General features: G+C 47.0%; 1 protein-coding gene across 1 annotated transcript in view; it reads right to left on the reverse strand.

Moving 5' to 3' along the window:
* Positions 1-3,832: 3,832 nt before the first annotated feature.
* HEMK1 (HemK methyltransferase 1, mitochondrial release factors N(5)-glutamine) overlaps positions 3,833-15,426 on the reverse strand; it is a 67,552-nt gene continuing 55,958 nt past the window's right edge. The window contains exon 10 of the mRNA XM_025187008.3: positions 3,833-4,161. Within this exon, the coding sequence (XP_025042793.1) occupies positions 4,158-4,161 (4 nt within the window). The 3' untranslated portion in view covers positions 3,833-4,157. The remainder of the gene's footprint in view (positions 4,162-15,426) is intronic.

The raw sequence follows: 15,426 nt of genomic DNA on the forward strand, positions 1-15,426 counted from the left end.
GGCTGCCCGAGCCCCTCCGCAGCTTTGCTCTGCGTCTTCCTGGTCTGCAGACTAGGGAGATGCGGAGCAGCTTTTCTCGCCCCGGAGTACATGGGCGGCGGGACCGTGAGGTCCCGCAGTCAGTGTCCTCCGGGGCGAGAAAAGCCCCGTTCGTAGCTGCGGATCCGACATAAGTCGGATCCGCATAAGTCGGGGACTGCCTGTATTCCTGAAAATAATCAGTGTAACAGCACTGCACAAGAGGGTTTTTCTTGCGCAAGAAGGGGCAGTGTAGACAGCTCCTTCTTGCGCAAGAGCCTCTTTTGCAAAAATGGTGGCTCATTAGATATGCAAATGAGGCTCAGCAATATTCCATGCTTTGCCTGTTACAGTGCTTGAGGAGTTCACACTTGATATTGTGTTGATGAACATAAAACCAGTTTGGGATTCATGTCCTGTTTCTTAACAGTCTGTCCTGAGGTTGGCACTCACGGTTGAGAGACACTCTAATTACTTACACAACAACATTATTATAATGTTTTCCTAGGCCAGTGGTGACTGTGTTCAGTGTTGGATGAAGTGATCTTCATGAACATGCACAGAGCAAAATTCTATCCTGGGGCAGACACATTTCCTGGTGCAATGTCATTAAATATTGCATGGTAGATGCAGAAGGTCAGATGGAGCATGGGCTCTGAACTCCAAGGCTGGGGTGGCTACCCTCGGCATAGGCTTCATAACCCAAGCTCCACTCTGAGCCATGGCTTACAAGAGCTGTCTACAGAGCTATTTTTAGTGCAAGCCTCAGTCTATCTAGGCTTGGAGGCTCAGAGCCACTGGCTGCGCACATACCCATTGGGTGCTCAGCACTTCTGAAAACTTAGGTGGCAAAAATTTCCAAAGTATCTAACTGGCTCAGGAAACTAACTCCCAGGCTCCCAAATCAGTTAGAATCTTGGAGAATTTTATTCTAGGAGCCTAACTTTAAGCCTCTCTTTTTGAAAACTGTGGCTAGCTGCCTCCATGTGATTCTCTGCATCCTTCTCTCCATCAATTAGTTACTCAGTCTCCTTAGAATGAGAGCAATGTTCCCCCTACACTGCGACTGGGGTGATGAGAACAGTATAAAAACCTAGATACACCAATGGATATCAGCTGGGAGACGGTGCCAGCCGGCTACATCTCTCTGCTTTGTGCTGGGTTCTCTGTTCTCCTCTACACAGGTAGCCTTATATACTCCCCTCTGGTGGGAACATGACCTATGCTTTCCTTAGCGCAAACTCCACCAGAGGGAGTTTTATAGAGTGTGACAGTTCACTCACCCCTGGAACACATGCTGTGAAAGTCCTGGAGGAGCTCAGTATGAATCCTGTCGACTCAGCTCACCATGAAAGACACTCAGCAGAAACGAGTATCAGGAGAGGTGCCGCTAAGTTCTTTGGGTGCCTCATTGTTTGCTTTATGCAATAGTCATAAAAAGCCTCAGTTTGTGAATATCTAATTAGATATTTTACATCTATCCCACCTCTTTAATTCAGGATGGAACACAGCAAACCCATATTTAGCCCAAGGTCGTCCAGCGTAAACGCAGCGTGTGTGCTTCACCAGGTTCCTTGCAACAAGCAAGACTTCTGGACCAGCACACTTAACTCACTGATCTGGAGTGCTAAACCCTCACCTCTCTCCTCTCAGGAGCATTGTGTCCAGGAGTACCCTTCTCCCAGGAGCTGTACTCAGAACCCATCCAATTCCTGTTTCTTCTCCAAACAGGAGCGGTCATTCCAGCATGAAACACTTCATGCAAACCCATTTGAAAAAACAGAAGAGAAATAGGAACACTTAAAAGCCTCCTGTCTTCCCTGCCTGGCTTCAATTTAAATGTAAGCCCTGGGAGACATATACAGCACATGGTGGGGTAGTGTGCTGTCAAGGACTTACTAGCACAAGTTTGGGATGGCTGCATTATTCACAAACATCAAAGCTACAAGAGAATGAGTTATTCAAATGTACCCAAACTGATAGGGAGACAACCTTTATCCCATTCTGCCACATCATCTGCATGTAGCCCATTTTCAGATGAGCTAGTTTAGAAATAATTGGGAGGGGTATTTTTGTTAGACTGTTTTAACTCCCACTGCCTGTAAAGCCAAGGGTGCCAATACCCCACGGGCAATTGTAGAGCACCTGGAGACAGAGGGAAAGAATATTAGAACTTGGTAAAAACACCCTCTGTGTGTATGTTGGTGGTGGTCTGCCTGCCTGTATTTATACTGGTCCAGCTCCCTGGCATGGACAACAGCTGGAAAATAGAGGAGGGGTCCCTGGATGTCCTGTGGTGGCAGAGTGTGATCAGCTGATTATTCTGACTGTGCCAGAAAATTAGGTTGAATGTCCAGTCCTTACTTCACTCCTCAGCTTTACCATCTGCTGCCCATCAGTGGCAAACACTGAAACTGTCTGAAAGCCACAATGAAAGGGAGACTAGAGGAATGGCAGATTGGTAATGAGTCACTTGCAGGGCACCAGAACAAATCAGTCCTGAGTTTGTGGTGGCATTTAATGCCTTCTAGTCTGCCAGTGATTGCTATGAAAGGAGCTGGTTTCACCCTAAGGGAAAGTCCAATTTAAAAAGCTCCCTTTGAACTTGCTCAAAACCTGTCTGGCCACCTGGAACAATGGTCCTGTTTGTCTTCCACTGAACTGTTCACTGGAAGCTAAATGAACAATTCAAACAGAAACGCCTAGAATTTCACTCGGGCTTCTATTCTCTTGTGGGCAGAAGCCAGCATTTCAGAAGTGTACCAGCTAAGCCCTTGTTAGCAGACTCAGTAGGAAGTTAGAGGACTGAGTGCACTTGGAAAGGGAATAATGCTCTGTCTCCTAGTGCAGTGGTTCTCACCCAGGGGGACGTGTACCTATGGGGTACTTGGAGTTCCCCAATGGGTACATCACCTCATCGAAATATTTGCCTACTTTTGCAACAGACAATGTAAAAACGGCTAGCCAAGTCAGTACAAACTACAATTAGGTGCTGCTAGACTATTTTTTGTTTTATGCCATATAACAAGGCAATAATTTTTGATGGGGGGGGGCAACTCCAAGATTTTGGTAAGTGGTCAAGGGCAACACTTTTCTATGGAGGAGGTGCAGAAAGGAGCTCAGGAGAGGGTATTGGGCTGCAGGAGGGGGTATTAGGTCTGGGAGGGAATTTGGATGGAGGGGGTTGTGACCTGGGGCAGGGGATTGGAGTGCAGGGTCTAGGAGGGGGGTTGCATGCAGGAGAGGATTCTGACCTGAGGGGGATGTGCAGGGTCTGGGAGGGAGTTGTAATTTGGGACAGGGGATCAGGGTGTGTATGTGTGTGTACAGAGGGTTTGGGTTGTGACCTGGGGCAGGGAGCTGAGGTGCGGAAGGGCGTGGGGTGCCAGGTGCAGACCAGGGACATGTGCCTCTCTGTGCGACATACCATGGCGAGGGGCTCCATGACCTGCTCACACCAAGCATGGCCCAGGCACTTCTCATAGGTCAGTTTATGGCCAATGGGAGCTGCAAGTATTGTTCTGAGGATGGGAGCAGCGTGCAGAGCTCTGCCCATGGGGTGCACACTGTGCAGAGATGCACAAGTTGGCACCAGCAGCAGCCGGCTGCGTAGAGCAGCATGCGAGGCGAGGTACGGCAGGCAAGGGGCCTGCCCAAGGTGCCGCTAGGCTGAGGCCATTGGCAGCCCAGAGGATTGTGGCAAGCCAGAACCAAAGCTTTGGTGGGCTGAATTCAGCCCGTGGGCCATATTTCGCCCACCTCTGCCATACACTGAAATGTAAGTTCAACATTTATATTCCAATCTTTTAATTTTATAATTATATGGTAAAAATGAGAAAGTCAGCAATTTTCCATTGGTATGTGCTGTGACTTTTGTATTTTAAGGTCTGTTTTTGTAAGCAAGTACTTTTTAAGAAAGGTGAAACGTGGGACTTGCCAGACAAATCAGACTCCCGGAAAGGGTACAGCCATCTGGAACGATTGAGAACCGCTGCCCCGGAGAAGATTCCTAAAGGTTCAGGGCACCTCAGCAATGTGGTGCAGAGAAACCTGGGCTGCTATTCCTCATGCTCTACTTACTTTGCGGGGACAGACAGAGGGCTGGAGTCTCAACGGCTGTTCCTGCAGCACCTTTCACTTCATCTGCAAGAAAAAGTAGAAGACGATAGCTCAGAAATCCACATTCTAGCACAGATCCATCTGGTATTAGCTGAAATCTGTGTGTGATCCACTTTCTGACCAGAACATGCTTAATTTGCAAATCCGGGGCTGTCATTCAAGAGAATATCAGTTTTTATTTGGCACCCAGTGAATATGCCAGGGGTGAATTTGGAGTGTTGCCTTGAAACCCTATCCCATATTTATGTTGACAGAGATTTTGCTTTGCCCAATACTCTCAGAACTGCTGCACTTTTACATCTCTGCTGTAAATTGATTTTGTTCGTGCCTGTCATTTTTTGTTCTTTAAAGAACAAAGACTAATATTTTCCACTCTCACTTGTACCTCTCATTAGATTAAAAAACAGAGCAGAAATCTTATCTTACCTAATCACTGGCCCTCTGAAATGGGTAGTGGACCACAGAGACTATATAACTTTTAACTCTGAATAATCTATTCTATGGTAACTGGCTCACACACATATATAGTGCCTAATATGCTGTTAGAGAGACACACAAATTTTCAGGTTGATTTGTTTTCTTATCTTTACTTAAGGGGGAAAGAATTGGCATTTTTAACCAGGTCTAATGAGAACCTTCCCTTCTTACATCTGTCAAAATGAATATTTTTATAATACTTTGAGGTCAGATTTTTCAAAAGCAGTCAATGCTGGTCTAACTTTGCTCCCATGGAAATGAATCAGAGTTTTATCCCTGACTTCACTGGGATTAGAGTTAAATGAATACCAAGTGCATTCAAAATCTCATTTTTAGCACATATCAGCCAGCAAGACTATTTTTATTAAACACATGATTTAAAGACAGACACAGCAAAAAGTCTCCTGTCAAGCTCATGGTTTATTCATACATCTTGACATAATAAAGCAGCAGGAAAAGTTGGATGCGAGGGAAGGAAATTATTTCTGCACTTGACATGTTTCAGAATGTTGTGTAATTAACCACAACCAAAAAAAAAATTACAAACAATTCTAGGCTTTTCACTCCGTGGCCCTTTATACATCATAGGAAAAGACAGAAATATAATTCAACTAACCTAATATAGCCCCTATTACCACCTGGTTCAGTCCATCTCTCTTTGTGATGGCAACTGTTGAATCCAGTGTGCTGCTAAGCTCCCCAGGTCTGGGGAGTAACTGGTCGATGTCCCTAGCTCTAGGTATCAGGCACGTGCTTAGATACACAGCCCAGTGTCTCAGACTCTTCTTGGCCCTGGTCTACACTAGGGCTTTATTTCGAAATAACCCCCTGTAGGTTGAATTAATAAATGGAATGTCCACACTATCAAGCCCGTTATTTCAAAATAACGGGCTGCTTATTTTGAAATCTGTACTCTTGCTTTCCTCGGGGAATAACGCTAGTTTCGAAATAGCTATTTCAAAATAGCGGTAGTGTGGACACTCCAGTACTGCTATTTCAAAATAACTCCCCAGAGTCATTCAAACTAATTACTAAGTGCTTCTTGGGGCTCTAAGTCGAGGTAGTGCATCCACATTACTGGAGCCTGCCTTGGACTAATTTAGAAGCTTCTCCAAAGTGAGGACACGCTATTTTGATTTTGTTATTTCGAGAATTATTAAATCGATTTTAGTTATTTTTAAATAGTTTCCTAGTGTAGACACAGCCCATTGGCCAACATCCTGGAACCAATGTCTCAGCCCTCTCGAGCTGCCAGTTATGTAGTCATGTTCATCACAGAGTTTACCAAGCTTTACAAACTGTGTTTTTCTCCATTAACCCCTTCAGTAAATCCAGGAAACACAGGCTTAGCCAAGGAACTTCTTAGAAAACACACACACACACACACACACACTTTACTCTTAGAGAGTGTGGGAGAGTTACAGATCTATAAAATATACTGCATTCTTGAATTTTAATACCCTTGGTCTGATCTTTTGTGAGTCTTTGAGTTTAGGGGAGAGGACAAGGCCTGCCTGACTTAACATCCTTCAGGCAGGTCTTTTGTTTCTGGTGGTAAGATAGCTCCTTTCGCTGAGGGAGCATGTTGCTTCTAAAATAGCCTGACACCTTTTCTGTCCTTGCTCTTCTTTGGCCTTGCAGGGCATTTTCCTTGCTCCAATCATCTACTGAGTCCCCCCAAACTTCTGGAAAGGGTCATTCCAAGTCAGTGGCCCTGCCGCCTGAAATCCCACAGCTATGGTAGGGAAAAATCATTGCCATTGATGGTCCTGGATTGTTCTGTCACCATTTTCTAGGCACAGTCTAAGCACTGCAGGTCACATGCCTTCTACCGCATGAATGTTCCAACTCCATTAAATGTAACAGTCAAAACAGAGGTTGAAATACAACAGACATTCACAAAATAAATGGAATTTGCAAGTTGACAGACATAGCACCTGGTCTGTCACAGTCTCATCTTATTAGCACATTAATGCCCCAGTTCCACCAGAATTAATGAGAATTAATTCAGAATGAATGAGCCTGACTCCTGTTAACACTAAGGCCCCTTTATATGGTTCTGGTGATGAAAAAGTTTGAACCTTAAAGTGGGTGCAATTTTAACTTGTGCCCTGACATGGCAGTATGAAGCAGCCTTATTGCAAATACAAATCAGGCCAATGTCACTTTATGTGCTAAGTGAGACATACATCTGACTTCTCTCTCTAATGTACTAGCAGACTCGGAGTGACTGAAGCAGCAAGTGTAAGAGGAGTATTTGGTAAACAGGGCCCTATGTCATGTGTCTCATAAAGAGTCTCAACCTCAACCATTTAAAATATGCTACAGGCCACACTCACTAGATCCTGGTTCACTACTGTGCCCCAGCACGGTGCACGCTGAAATCTTAAACCATCATGGAACCCTGCTGGAGACTCGGGAAATGGGCTATTCTCATGTGACTGGTTGTTTTTAAGAGTGTTTCATACCCTTTGAGATATAGCACTGGACATGTACGAGACTGTTGAATACAATAAACAAGACATTGCTTAGTACAGCCCCTATGGGTTGTTCCTTGTTCTTATGGTGGCTGCTATGATACAGTATAAGACAGGATCTCCAAACACGATGTCACTAATCACTAGAAAAGAAAAAGCATCCACATTTTGAGGAATTATGCATATATCATAACAGTAGCCCTTCTAATTCTTTCTTACAGAGGATCCATCAGAACTTGCCAAGCAAACAAGATGGTCTTATAAGTCTTCCCTCCAACAGCCAACCCCATTCTAGAAGTGACACATTCAACCCAGAAATTTGTGAGCAGGCAACAGATCAGTCTGTGTGAGTACAAATGGCAGGCTGACTGGTTAAAGTCTGGCAAAGTCGGAAGCAGTGGAAGAAAGGGGCCATAGTGGGAAGTGTTAGGCATTGCCATGTGTGCACCTTACAATGAATATCAGAAAACACTGCTGGTATATATATGTAGGTAAAACTTGGTTTTATTTAATTGTGTCCTTCTCCTCCAAAACTCTTTTAGGGTATGTCTACACTACCACCCTAGTTCGAACTAGGGTGGTTAATGTAGTCATACGAACTTGCAAATGAAGCCCGGGATTTGAATTTCCCGGGCTTCATTTGCATGTTGCCGGGCGCCGCCATTTTTAAATGTCCACTAGTACGGACTCCGTGCCCGCGGCTACACGCGGCACGAACTAGATAGTTCGGACTAGGCTTCCTATTCCGCGAGGCGTACAGATAGTTCGGAATAGGAAACCTAGTCCGAACTATCTAGTTCGTGCCGTGTGTAGCTGCGGGCACGGAGTCCGCACTAGCGGACATTTAAAAATGGCGGCGCCCGGCAACATGCAAATGAAGCCCGGGAAATTCAAATCCCGGGCTTCATTTGCAAGTTCATATGACTACATTAATCACCCTCGTTCGAACTAGGGTGGTAGTGTAGACATACCCTTAAGAGTGGACACTCTTCAGAGTAGAGCTTGTGTCTTCCGACGACTTTGTGCACAAAAGGATGAGGCTTCTAACCTCTCCTGTAATGTAAACATTAAACAACAACAATATACCATTGTTTCACATGGCAATCCGGAAATTGACAAATGGGTAAGAAAGATAAGCGAGGTGCAGCCTGGAAAAGTGACGGTAGCAAGTAGAACCGGCCTAACAGGGACATGCGGATAGTAAACACAGGGCGCGAGGGAGATGCTGGGGGTTGGGTGTGGCACAGAGACTCAGAAACTTGATCACATCTGGCTATTAAGAGATGTGTATAGTGAAGCCCTCATCTGGGTGTCACTATACGCATCTCTTAATAGCTATCGTAACTAAATAAGTCTGTGCTGTGTTGTCTACACAGTAAAGATCTGAGTGTCGGATGTTATCAGCCATGGGTAAAATTCCGGCCCCTTGAAATAAAGGAAAAAAACTCCTCCTGATTTCAATGGGGATTAGGGTTTCCTTCATGTAGCACCCCAGGAAGAATTAAAGATGGAGTGGAAGTCATGACAAATGTCCCCTCTAATCTTTTCCATCCATGTGCGGATTTTTTTCATCCACGGGCGGAATACATTTTCTTATGTGCATGTGCAAATGTGCACCGTCAGGAGAGACACAAACCGAGCTGTGGGCGCTTTACTAATCAGCTAGGCAGCATTTACATCTCTCCTGAGTGGCTGCACAAGCGCCTGGCTTCCAGGGAACACTGGCCCTGACTTTATTTCCTCATTTGTGGGGTTCACCTCAGAATCTTACATCATGTTGCTGACTTCTGCTTGGCTTGTATGCCAGCTTTACTTGACCTGGGATGTTAAAAGGAAAACTGGTCATTTTGGGGACGTGCCTGTTGCCCGCGGTGGCAACACCCTCATCACTGGTATCCTGAAACCTGTCAGTGGTGTGCCTCTGCGGAAAGACAGCTTCTCCTGTAAGCCCTTTGGAGAGCCAGATGTGGTGGTGGGGGGGAGGAAGGACACTGAGGGTGCATCTACACAGCACCGTAACTCGAAATAAGATACGCAATTTGAGCTACGCAAATTGCGTATCTTATTTCAGTGCTATTTCGCAATAGCTTATTTCGTTATTTCATCCACACAGTGCCAAATTTCAAAATAAAGCACTATGCTGAAACGTGCCTAACTCCTCATAGAATGAAGTTAACATGGACATTGGAATAGCGAGCTCGAAATAATGAGCTTGCTGTGAAGACACAGGATAGCTATCTCAGGATACTCCGATATCCCGAAATAGCGTTGCAGTGTAGACATAGCTTGAGTGTCAAATTCAGTGCAATCATCTTGTCTGGCCACTGGGACTCTCTGCTGGGATGGAGGTTGTTGGAAGATCTCCTCCTATCCATGAGAGAGAAGAGCACAGTAACCAGAGGGGATCATGCACACCTGTTTTAATATTGTCAGACCACCCTCCCACTTCCTTTGACTATTCTTGGGTCCAGTCCAATGCCTATGCCATGAGCATTTTGGGGCCCTGACTAAACTGGTTCTGCTACCAATGGTCGCTCCACATCCAGCAAACTAGAGGCAGAATCTGTCTCTCCAGGCTGTCTCTGTCCCTTGTCATGGTAGAACCTGGCCCTCTGTTGCGAGCGAAAGATGAAATGACTGAAGGATGGCATCATGTCACTTGATGCTGAGCCAAGCTTAAAGGGACTGGGTCTCAGTGTTGCTGAGTTCCTTCCCCTGCAGCAGCAATAAAAGGGGTATTTATAACCTGTTGTGGATGGCTCATCTTTCAGGGAAGGCTACAAGATCTAGTCTGACAGTCCCATGAGTTTTGCACGGGAGGAGAGGCACAAAGCCCCTCGCTCCTTCCATATGATGGCAGAGCTTCTTTCGGGCCATAACCTTTTCTCCAGGACAGCATGGTGCCTGGCTCTCCCCAGGGGATCACACTGTGGTGACCACCCTCAGCATGTGGCCTCAGTGGCTAGAGCTGACAGAGGTGACATTGAGCCAACGTGAAAGGTGATAGACTGAGAGAAAGAAGGATTCTCTTCAATGGATGTGCGCTGAACCTGGCTTCTCCCGCCCTGCTCTGTCAGTGGTTGCCCAGAACCACCTGGGGGACAGAGCATGTCCTGGGGGAGGAGGAGAATTCACTCTTCAGGGTTATGCTGCACAGGGATTCCCCTGGACTGTTCTACAAGTAAATGTCTAACTGAGCCTAGGGCCTCGTCTATACTTCCCTGCAGACTGAAGCTCTGGAGCTCTGTCTTCCGGAGTTCAATGTAGTGGGTCTAGTAAGAACCCACTAAATTGACCGCTGATGTCACCCCCGGTACTCCCCAGGGTTGTGAGGAGTAAGGGAAGTCAATGGGAGTTTCTTTCATCGACCTCCCGCAATGGGGATGCCACAGAAATTCGACTTCAGGTATTTCAACTCCAGCTACACTATTCTTGTAACGGGTGTTGCATCCCTTGCATTGACTTTCTTCCCCAATATGGACCTGGCCTCAGAGAGGTCACACTTTCCTGAGGTGAGAGAAGGGGAATTCAGTCCTGCCTTCCTGGCCTTAAGGGATAAACAGGCGCACCAACAGGGAAATGAGCGGTCAAAGGGGATGGTTGCCCTGGGGCGAGCAATTCTAAAAGGGCCAGGGCTCCTGGCCCTGCCCTGCTGCCGCCATTGTTCCAGCAATGGCAGCTGGAGCCGCAGGCCCTTTAGAATCGCTGCTCTGAGGGTCATGGGGGGAAGGCGGACACTGTGTGCATAGCGATGAGGGCTCCCCTGGGTATAAACAAACCCTCAGTCCGGGGTCCCTCGTAGCTGGCGCTGGCTGAGGCTCAGCTCTGGACAGAGTTGTCTTAGATCCTAAGGAGGCTGCATTTGTATGGGGGAAAACTCATCTGATGATTTAAAAACCTCTTTATTTTTTTCCAACATCATCCTCATGATCAGCTCCCAACTAGCTGCCAGTTTCCTTTTAATGGAGAAACCTGACTGGGTAGCTCCAGGAACATCTGGTCTTCCAACAGCTTGGGGGTAGAGGCTGGCACCACTTCATCATTTCACTGGGGCAGCTCCTGGGAAGGTGGACATGTAACTGAGCACATTGCCACTTGTCTGCATTAGTCTACTAAGCCTCTGGAGATCCCTGGGCACCATGCAGGAGAGGTGACCCACTGTGCATATTTCATCAACCTAAAGCGGGAAAACAAAGCCACACAAAAATGTGTGAAATGGAGATCTTCAGCCCATTGCTCTGTCTCGGATCACATCTGGCCTCATGGCAAAAGTACACGATCAGCAGCCAGGAGATGTGTTATTCTTGGCTCTGGGCCTGACTTTGGACAGTGATTTGGGGGAACTAGCTTTTGGTGCCCATGCTGAGCTCTCCTGAGCATGCATTATAGGATTCCTGGGCAGGAGTAGCGGAGTAGTGATTGTGGAAACTCTTGCATGGTGCTCATGCACTGCAGGAATTCGTGCCGCAAAACTGGGCATAGGGCTTAGGGCAAGTGAAAAGGGAATGAGACTTTTTCCTAAAGCTCACTGAGGGTTTCCTCAAAATACTGCCTGTGGCTCGGATCTGCACCACTGAAATGGAAGCAGGGTCAGGTTCTGAGCCCCAAAGACGGATTCTGACCTTTGTGGGTTACTCCGAAGCAGTTTCTAAACTTTTATAATGAGTTAGTAAGTGCAGAAATGGGAACAACAGATAAATGCAAACTAAAAAACCCAACACTTAATACATAGGAAGGGGAAAGGGTGCCATAGATATAGCCAAAGACAGCCCACGCTAGTACAACAAACAAGAGGATCATGTACCATGCTACTAACTCTGGGCCTGCTTTCCCATGGCATAGACATAAAGAATTGCCCAAGGGGCAGGGCAAAGGAGTTGTGAAAAATTCCCATTCTGACTGGATGTAAGTAGCTTCACAAGGTAGAGGACTGCTGAAATTTGAGCCTTCTATCTTCACCATTGCTGGACTACTGAAGCAGGTGCCAGGAGGATATGTAAGGGTCTGTCTACAAAACGGTCTGTCAAAAGTTCAACAATTTAATAAACAGGGTTTACAGACCAATTGGGTTGAATCAGTACTTTAATATAAGGTACTAAATTGATTTAACTTGAGAGAGAGAAGAGAGAGAAAGGGAAAGATTAAAATGGCTCACGAGCTACAGAGCTGATTTCATTACTCCTTGGTAGATGCTGTATGGACTACAATGTGAAAGTTAGTAGAAGCTCTTAGAAGAGAGAGAATTCCTCCACATTACTTTCTCTTACCTATGAGAAAAATGTTCTCTATTCAAAGTACTGAGTAGACCCGCTACTCCCATTTGGTTAAGGAGAGAATCTTGATCTTTCCTATGTCATGCGAGCTCCCTGCTGCTCAGGCAGGTTTTTGGAACAGCAGTAAGGAGGCAGCATCTTCTGATAGCAAAGGCAAACAAAGTTAACTCATTCTCAGAGCAAGGGTACCATTTCAGGCGCGTGGGGGGAGGACGAGGAGAGCAGCAGCCGTGCGCTCCAGGATGTGGCTTGCTTTTCATCCCATTCCCCGGACACTAAGGAAGGGGAAAGTACTTGCATTCCACGTATGCCTCTCACACCTGGCTGGTGAGCACCCTGTGCGCCCTTGTCTCAGAGAGATGGAACTGTTAGCACCTTCCAGCCTGAACACACCTTGTCTTTCAGTAACTGTTAATACTGCTGGCTTCAAGTGCTAGTGACAAGGCTGGGAGAGGCAGGGCAGTGGAGGCTGCTCTCAAACAGGCTGTGATCATTGGCTTCTGACCCATCTTTGGGCAGGCCTACAGTAACTCCTGCCATCCATCTAATCTACGTGACTTCAGCTACACAAACAGCATAGCAGAAGTCAACATACTGATCTCAGTGTCTTGTGTGCAGTAAGGTCGGTGGGCGCTGCTCTCCCCTCAACGCCGGCTACTCCTCTCATCCGGGTGGAGCACTGGGACGGGAAGAGCACTCGGAGATCGATTTAAGCAGACGCGATAAATTGACGGCCGGTGCATCGATTGCTGGGGTGTCCATCCCCAGCACAGTGGCAACAAGCCCTTTTGCATGTGCTAAAATGATATTAGGCTTCAATTCTGACTCTTTGCCTTTACAGGATGTGCAGGCAGCCGTTGGGAAGATAACAGAGAAGCAAGGGAAAATGTTTCAAAGAGCCACCCAGCAGGCAGGCCACGCTCTGGAACGTATCATCAAAGGTTAGCTTCCCCAGGTCACTCATACACACCGACAGTAATACGATGGAGGAGAAAGAACAGTGCAGAAATCAAAGGATCCAATCGATATCTGTCTTGAGAAAGGGCAGTGGTGTTAAGGGAAAGGACGCTAGGCTGGGTTGAAGAGGACAGCAGTTTGTTAACTGGCAAGCTCTATAAGATCAAACTGGGCTAGGCTCTCAAGATTCCTTGCCACTAAACTTCTCTGCTTCTAACAGAAAGAGCTTTAGAAAACATGGAGACAATATGACTCAGGGACATGGTGAAAACCAAGGCCAACAAGGCCAGATTACACTTCTCCCTGACGCGTTACCACCAGAATTCTTGTGTTCCCCCAAGCCCCTTGCGGGTGCAGAATAGTCACTTTCTCCCTTAGCATCTCTCCCTCTGGCTTATATGAGCCACTAATGGCAACTTTTAAACTGCTTTGCTTATGTAATTTGTCTTACTGCGAAGTCAGCATCAGGCAAGAGACCACATACCTTGTGTCTGCTCATGAGTCACAGAAGCATGCAAGGAAGAGAAAATTAAGCAGAGCTGCAAAATGACTTTTAGCATAAACCAAGGGAAAAGCCGATTGTTGCCAGATGAACAACTTTGCCTCCAGCCTCCCTTGCAATGCTCCTGCCACCCTCTGGGTCAGTGCTTAGTTGCACATCTCTTAAACCAGGGGTGAGGAACCTCAGGCCCAGGGCTGGATGCAGCCCCTGGCTTGCCTGGATCCACCCCCCACTGCCTCTTTCTGATAGAGGCAGCAGGGAGGGTGGGAAGGGAAGCAATTAGTTGACTAGTGTGTCAACTATCCAATAAGCTTTTGCTTATTGGATAGTCAACTAGTCAATTAGTTGCTACATCCCTACTCTGTACCTCAGAGCAATACTTGGGAACCCCCCAAATTCACCCCGTCATACAATTAGGATCCGTTGTGTACACAGTATGCCTTGTGAGGTATCATTTTCAAAGCCAAGCTTCTGCACTCCACCACTGTGTGGGTTTTTGTGAAGCCTTAGCTTTTCTTCCCAGGAATCTCTAACAGATGATGTAAAATCCCATTTAATTGGTTGATTGTTTAAAGAGAGTGTTAAATGCTACGTTTAATTGGTTAACCAATTAAAGTGGATACAAGAGGGGGCCACTCCAGCCCGGGGGTGAGGGTGGGGCTCTGCTGGCTCCATGAGGGGCTGCCACTTCTGGCCTGCCCAGGCCTGGTGGGGTTGGAGCAACCCTCTGACCACAGTGGGCTGCTCCCGGGTACTGGTTTAACCATTACCCGATAGGCATCACCCATTAAAGGTTAACTGGTTACCCAGGCACATCCCTATCTGTTACACCCTCACGCTCCCAGTCCGTCATTGCACTTTGTTTCACTGCCAAAGGTTGCCACTTAGGAAGGTGAAAATAGGGCAAACTGCAAAAAGTCTGAAGAGTCACTTGGATGGAATCCCGAGTGTGGGTGTTTAGCTGAACCACATCTAAGTGCCTCAGGTCTGCAGTCACATGCCAGTGGGCTCGCACGACATTCCCAGCCCCTCTAATTCTGCTCCCAGCACTCAGGTGCAGAAACGGGGTTTGGAGGAGGGCAAAGGTGGAAGTTGCCCCACAGGCAGCGGCTGGAGCTCTGAGCCCTTTAAATCACTACTGGAGCGCTGCACCATGTGCTCCATGCAGTTCTGAAGATGGGCACACCGTGCTCCAGGAGGCACGGAGGGGTGGTTGCTCCTAGCTCCACCCCTTCCACCCGAGGCCCTGTCCCTTCTGGGAGAAGAGCCAGGGCCCTCCCTTACCCAAGGGCTCGCGGAGGCTATCAGCTCCCCAGCCAGCACTTACAGCACCTCACCTTTCCTCGACAGACTGCAAAATGCTTCACAAAGGTGGGTAACAATCAGTCTCCTAACCCATTACTGATGTGGAAATGGGGGCACAGAGGTGAAGTGACATTTTGAATGTCACACTGCAGAGCAGTACAAAACAGAAACCGAGGGTAAAAGTCTGGCCCCACTGAAGTTAATTATGTGGAGGGGGGAAATCTATCACAGCGATAAACGCCTGTAGACTTCAAATAGAGCCAAAGTTTTACCCACGTCTCCTGAATTTCAATCCCCT

Source organism: Pelodiscus sinensis, chromosome 11 (assembly GCF_052426305.1).
Source record: "Pelodiscus sinensis isolate ZL-2025 chromosome 11, ASM5242630v1, whole genome shotgun sequence".
Lineage (NCBI taxonomy): Eukaryota > Metazoa > Chordata > Testudines > Trionychidae > Pelodiscus > Pelodiscus sinensis.